The sequence below is a fragment of the Henckelia pumila genome, chromosome 4, assembly GCF_033568475.1.
Source record: "Henckelia pumila isolate YLH828 chromosome 4, ASM3356847v2, whole genome shotgun sequence".
Lineage (NCBI taxonomy): Eukaryota > Viridiplantae > Streptophyta > Magnoliopsida > Lamiales > Gesneriaceae > Henckelia > Henckelia pumila.
In genome coordinates, this window is record NC_133123.1 from 134,880,444 (window position 1) to 134,887,726 (window position 7,283).

General features: G+C 30.7%; 1 protein-coding gene across 1 annotated transcript; it reads right to left on the reverse strand.

The window, feature by feature from the left end:
* Window positions 1–2,956: 2,956 nt before the first annotated feature.
* LOC140867280 (uncharacterized) lies at window positions 2,957–5,633 on the reverse strand. The gene is made up of 4 exons (XM_073272352.1): window positions 5,519–5,633; window positions 4,811–5,050; window positions 3,302–3,428; window positions 2,957–3,234 (listed from the first exon to the last, which is right to left on the reverse strand). Exons 2-4 carry the CDS (start codon window positions 5,011–5,013, stop codon window positions 3,157–3,159), a joined length of 408 nt encoding a protein of 135 aa, XP_073128453.1. The 5' UTR covers window positions 5,014–5,050; window positions 5,519–5,633; the 3' UTR covers window positions 2,957–3,156.
* Between the last annotated feature and the right edge of the window lie 1,650 nt (window positions 5,634–7,283).

Consider the following 7,283-nt stretch of genomic DNA (forward strand, 5'->3'; position numbering starts at 1 on the left):
TGTTCCGGCCCGGTCAAAATAAAATTTACTTTGGGCTTTAGGCCTATTTTCGCCTTGGTGACTCCACTTTTTTTTTTTTTTTTTTTTTTTTTTTTTTTTTTTTGTGTGATGATTTTTGGTTTATTGACTTAATAGTATCTAATTTTCAAAAAATAAATTTAAGTATTTAAGTATTTTTTAACTTCACATGATCACATCTGTACTCATAAATTTTTAAATAGTTATATATCACTTTTAATAAAAATAAAATAAAAATAGTATTATAACTCATTAATTTGAAAATAACGAAAATTATCATATTTAAATAATTATTCTAATTGTTTCGTGCAAATGAACACTAATAAAAATGATGATAATTGTTATTGTTATTACTATTATTATCATTATTGTAAATTAAAATATTTTGCACCATTATACGATTACTTTTACTATTGGAAAATGCGTTTAAAATTTAAAAAGTGTTGCTAGATTTTATTTCAAATTATTTACTTAACTTGTGTTTTAAAAGTTTACTTCTTAGCATGCTATCAAATCCAGTTCCGCACTGAAATATGACTCATGTAGATTGGATATATTTTCTGGAAGTTCATAAGGACAACCCTTCGTTGGATATATTTTGTGGAAGACCATAAGGACAACTCTTTCCTTTTGAGTTAGTTTTTGGGTTAAGTACTTAGATTCAAGTTCTTCGAGTTAGTTTTTGAGGTTGAGTTAGTTTCAAATCCAATTTATTTAACAAATGATATTAAACTCTACAATAGATTCGAGTTCCATTTGTTTTTGTTTTTGTTTTTTGTCAATCACATATATATTTTTTACTTTTTTTTGTAACGTGGGAATCCGCAGCCGTTATCTTCGGTGCGCACTGGGTAAACCCCTGGACTAAAGCAATAGCCTGCAAACTACGTTAGTCAGGTAAACCACACTAGGCATGCCCTGTGTGACAGGCTAGTCCAAGAAGTTGTTGGTAGGGGGAGTCGAACTTCTGACCTCTGGTCAAAAGTTCACCTACTCCACCAACTTGAACATCCCGGGGCATATATCTTTTACTATTAATTAAGTTTGAGCACCTTATAGAAACTGTTTATTGGTGTCTTGGTCTATTTTTTAAATGTCCAAAAATACCCTTTACACCTACATTCTTTTTCAACCACTTTCTCCCATCAGAATTTCTACCATAATTTTGACTATCTCAAAATCCACTATGCTAATTTTTATGTCATTTTAACTTTTTCACCTATCACGTCTTTAACTTTTAATGAAAAAAAACATGATTTTTGTTCGTTACACACGCACTACGTGTACTCATAGTGCTAGTATATATATATGTATGCGTTAATTTAAGATTTTGATACGGTGGACGGTTGAAGCATCGCTAAAATTTAAGATTTTAAAGACGACTCCGAATTTTTTGTTTTAATAAATTTACAATCAACAAGTAACAACTTTTTCAACAATTAACTATTCAGTTATCCACTTGTCGAAAAAACAAATCATTGATCCATTCACTTTTAGCTTTAGGGCACTTTCAAAAATATGAACCCAAAAATGATGTTATTATTAAATAGTTTGTATTCTTCTTTAAAAAAAAAAAAATATGAACTCAATACCATTGTGGGTAGTAGGTTCATGGTTCATAATAAAAACATGGTTCAAATATATTAATTGTGTTTTAAATTGTACTTTCTGGCAAATTTTGGGAGAGAGTTGCACGGAAATATTTTATACTAGCAATCGAACACACACGTTATGTGTGAAACATAATATATTTGCATATATATATATATATTTGAAAATTTCAATTTAATTATCATATTGCACAAAAATAAATATGATATAAGATAATAAGATAATTGTTGTTTATATAAAATATGAGAAATTAAGCATCACTACAAAATTAAATATGTTTAGGAGTTAATCTATGAAAGGGTAGGTTTGAAATTAAAAAAAAAGCTTAACCAAAAATAGTTACTATTCACCACTTTTTCTCTATTAATAATATATATATATATATATATATATATATATATATATATATATATATATAGAGGTGTCAATTTGGGTGGGTTCGGGTCGGGTTGAAGAAAAAAAATTAAAAATTCCTCAACCCAAACCCGATCCGAACCCGAACCAACCCGAAAATGTTCAACCCGAACACGAACCCGTATAACCTGAACCAACCCGCTCAACCCGAACAACCCGATTTTTTATTATTATTTTTATTTTTTTAGAAAAATAATTAAATAAAATTTCAAAACACAAAATTAAAATAATAATATTATATTTATTCATATGATTACAAAGCTTATATATAATTTAAATTAGAAAGTTTAGTTTTAGAAAATTTAAAGTTTATTTACTACAAAAAATAAAAAAAATATTTTAAAAAATCAAAATCTTACAAAATAAACATTAAATCAAGAAAATATATTATATAAATTTAAAATAAATATTTTTCAAATAAACAACATATGAAATTGTAACAAATTTTTCTTAATTATATATATATATATAAAATAATAAAAATATTCGGGTCAACTAACCCAACCCGAATCCAAAAACCCTCAACTCGAATCTGATATTTTTCGGGTTGAATCGTGTCGGGTTGGCGGGTTAGGTTGATTTTTGACACCCCTATATATATATATATATATATATATATATATATATATATATTTATTTATCATTTTGTTTTTTTAAAACACATTCATTTTTTGTAAAATTTTGTTCTCATTTTTTATTCACGTTATCTTCATATTTTTGGTTTTAATTTTTTTAAAATTTTATTACAAAATTGTTTTGATAATAAAATTTACTAAATTATGAAAAAAATTGATATATGATTGATAAAATTATATAAATTAAAATTAATATCATAAACATTTATTTAGTGATATAATTTAAAATTATTACTATAAACAATTCAATTTGATTTTTTTTTACGTCGAAATTTGATGCTGCTTGTGTGTTTTATTTATATGTGTATCCTACTATTTTCGTAGTCAATATTAATGCCAAACAATGGTTTGTGACGCAACCAAACTCTGTAAGCCCACAAATCAAACAGCTTTAAAAAAAAAACAAAACAAAAACAAATCAAACAGCTAAGGGTAAGGCTGATCCGTGCATGATCAGTTGGTGTTTGGTCATTCTATTCTACACTTGCTTCCGCTCGTTGGGCTTGGGAATTTTCTTGTATTCATAGTTATCAATGTTAACTTCTTGTTGTAGTACCTGCGACAAATGTACAAGAGTTACATGATGATTAGGACAGAAAAATAACCCAGCATCGCAATGTTACCCTTAGCTCTTCTTCCAGTGAAATTTGTTTTGGTTTATAGGCGTCCACAGGTCCTGCTCTTGACAGCGCTTTCTTTGTCTCGATGATCTCCCACTCCTGATCATCCTTCAATTTAGCGATTTCTTTGCTGAATCAAACAAAAAAATTCAATATTTTCTTTTGATCCAAATGCATTATACAACCACCCCAATAGAGATTGCTAAATTACAGGAATAGTGATCGATGGACTGAACACAAAACAGCCAAACTTAAATTGAAGTAAGAAAAGAAAAGGAACTTGCTTGGTAGTCAGAGGAAAGGAACGCGTTCTCGCTCATGTTTTACCACCATCTAGCAGATACTATTTATAAGCTTTTTCTACTGAACAGAGACTTGACTCGATTTTTGTGATGAAAAGGACGTCATGGGATGAAGGCAAGTTAGCTTATGTGATGAACAAAGAGAATGGAGAAAATAATTTATTTCATAAAAAATATTAATGCTAGAGTATTATAATGTATAGACGATACTCTTATCATAAGAAAATTAAAACAGAAAACAAATTGAGAACGACAAGAAAGATCATTATCCTACAAATCAGGAATCTGATTTTTCTTTCCAACCCTCCCCTCGACTTAATGAACATCAATCATTTCCCAACTTGCTTGCTAACAAGTCAAATTTTGGTTTTAGATTGAGCTTTAACGCGCATTACGCTTTTAATACAATGTACTATTAGCAAAATGCTATTGATGTCCAAAGAATGCAACACCGTAGGAAACTCAAAATTTCTTTGATATCTGGTGAAAAATTACCTCCTTTGGGAGAGATTAACCAACACATATTTAATAGGTTTGGGATCAAGTTTGTTTCCTTCTTCCTCATAAGTATTTACATAAGAAAAACACCAAAAGACTCTGGGAGAATGAGTGGAAGATTTGAACACAAGTTCATTATAAAGGAGAATCAGCTACTTTGCCTCTTCTTATATAGGAGACAGATATATATAGGGAACAACCACTTGGACCTTATTAAATGAAAAACAAATTTCTCTAAAACAAAATCCAATAGTTGAAAATGAACCGTTGAGAAATTCTAACATTGCATGAAACATCAAAATTTATCTTCATATTCACCTACGGAAATACAATGGAACTCCATATAAACCTAATAGTTTTTCATTAACCTGCATGCAAAATGATCACGCTTAAAACTGGCTCAAGTTGTTTAGCTAATACAAAGAATCAACATACACTTCTAGACTTTTAGCTGTACAACATGATTTCTGTAAATTTATCCCAAATAACTAATTGCATTTGGAACATTTCCATATTAAGCATACCACTCTTCCCCGGGATTTCTTTGTCCAGTGAAAACCTATCGTCATTGATTTATCACTATTCATTACGTTAATAGAACTCAATAAATCAAAGAACTGGGGTAACGAAATAAATAGATTGAAGTTGATAAGATACTTGGTTCACCATAGATCAAAACCAGAATCTCTATCAGAATAATATCCGAACGAACCTGCCCTGTAGTAGATGCCCAAGACCAAAAGCTCCAAGCACAGTAAGAGAGATCATTGGAAGACCGTATCTAATAAATGGTGTCCTCCTACCCCAGCGTTTAAACCTTGAAGATGGCTGCTGAAAGGTTGTTGTGGCTGATGCTGCTTGACTTTCTACTTTCTTGGGTTGATCCGAACTCATATGAACAGTTGTCATTTCCATATATCACAAAATCAACCGCATCACAATTTCGAATTCACTGCCATTAAGAATGAACTCCCACTTCTCAACACAACCAAAAAATTTGAAAAGACCATACAAATGGAGCTCCACATATTCTACTTCCGTTCATCAAAAAAAAAACACATATAATTCGCGTTTTCCAGCCAAATATAAAATCTATCCCGCATCCAAAATGTCTAATGTTCATCCACATGCTCCTGCTAACATTTTTTTTGCCAATAGTTGTATTTAAGATACCCGACGGTGCAACCAAACAAAGCATCTACAAATTATATGTGAAAAAATACCAATAAATAACTGATAGTAACCATATTACAGCGAGAAAGGGAATCTGCTTACACAGCTTTGGGATTACAGTGAAAATTTCATACATTTCTAGTAACTGTGCGAAAGAAATCCCCAACGAATTGGCAATCGATAGCATGGTAAAAATAAAACTTTAAGAAAGAAAATAAAAAAACACATTAAATTCAGAAAGACCTACCGAGTCGTACGTCGGAGCTCGGCGGCAATGGCAGCGGTCGATCCACGAGCTAGCTCGGAAGATGAGAAAGTGAAAGATAGTAAACGATGGACTTCCTAATTGGGCCTCAAAGTATTTCACTTTGGGTCATTTTTTTTGTTGGGCCCAATGTGATCATTTTCATCTTTTTATCTTTTAATAAATTTTTTTTAACAATAATAATGATTATATAAATTGTTTCATTAAGGTTTTATTTAACGGTAAATTTGGAATAAATCCCCAGAACCAAACATTTTATATTTTGCAGTTCCTTGTCAGTCCATTCTAAGTTTGCAATCCCTGAACAAGTTATTTATTAGTTTGAGCTCCCCATTTCACTGGAAATTACCCATATACCCTTTTTTTTTTTATAAAAATAACGGATGTTTTTATATCCCCATCTTCCTACCTTTTTTTTCAGCCATCCATTTTCACAGCGTAATTCCGTTTTTTCCCTTCATCCATTTTCTTCTGCACATCCATGCGTTCTTAAGCTTTGGTGTGAACGATGATGAAGAAGTCTCCTAAACCCAAGAAGGCGCACCGAAAAAACTTGTAATACTTTCGCACGTGAGAAGTAATAAGAGGAAGAAATCGAGAGATGCTCCTCCAGATCCTAAATCGGGAAGAGCTTCTGAACGTAATGTTTTTATGATTACATTCGATTAATTATTTTCTATTCTTCTTTATTAATGTGGGTTGTTGTCGATGTTATTTCTCAAATTTGTTATATTTCTTATGTAAACCTTTTTCCCAAATTCTAGGTTTTTCTTGTTCTTTTGTTTGTAAATGTGTATGTTGGAATTTTGAATGTATATTTCATTGATCAATGCGAACTTTTTAGCAATATTGAAGAATTTTAGAAATTAGGTTGTGATTTTCGATTATCAGTGGGATATCCTCAGTTTTTATTGTATTGATATTGATTTTAATTGTAATGTATTTTTGGCGTATTTGAATATGAATATCATATCGACATCCTTTATGTATGTATGTTTGTATCCATGTTGTTTTTTTATAGTGTTCTTGTTTTTGGAGATCTTGTCATAGTTTTTTTTGTCATATCCGTGTCATTTAGATTGAATTTTAAATTGATGATCACAATTCTTGATCATGTTATTGTTTACTGATATATATATATATATATGTACGCATATTTATATTTGAATTTAGGAATGACAGTGGAAGAGAACGTTGTTGATGAAGGACAAAACAAGAAAAGTACGAAACTCTACTGTAGTCGATGCTCGCCCACTTGTTTTAAAGACGCGATGACAGAACTAAAACCAATTCTAGGACAAAAACAATGGATTAAGATAAATGAGACTCCTTTTGCTAATTGGTTTGACATGCCCGAACTCGCTGTTAGTAGTCGTAGAGTTGATTTCATATTGAATAGATTTCAGATTGAATCATGTTCTTTGACTGTGGGTAATGGTATTCTGATTCCTTTTACTCCAGAAGAGTTTTCTATTATTCTTGGATTGCATCATATTGGCCAGCCTGTTGACTTCGATCTGAGAATGGATTCTATATTTGAGGCTCGTCAATTTGGAGGTCAAGTTGGAAAAGCGAAGCGAGCGACAATATATAAAAAAGTTATTTCTCTTGCAGGCAGTGATGATGACTTAGAAATTGATGATTTCGTTAGGCTTTACCTTTTGTTCATCTTCAACTCCATGATATTTTCCACCGGAAATTATTTTACCTCGAGTTTTATATTTTCTTATCTAGACAATCTTACCAC

Excerpts from the sequence above, each read along its gene's own strand:
- LOC140867280 (XM_073272352.1), bottom strand. The coding sequence starts at position 5,013 with ATGGAAATGACAACTGTTCATATGAGTTCGGATCAACCCAAGAAAGTA. Across the intron at positions 3,429-4,810 it reads GGGCATCTACTACAGGGCAG|CAAAGAAATCGCTAAATTGA; the intron begins GTTCGTTCGGAT and ends TGTTTGATTCAG. Across the intron at positions 3,235-3,301 it reads CACTGGAAGAAGAGCTAAGG|GTACTACAACAAGAAGTTAA; the intron begins GTAACATTGCGA and ends CATTTGTCGCAG.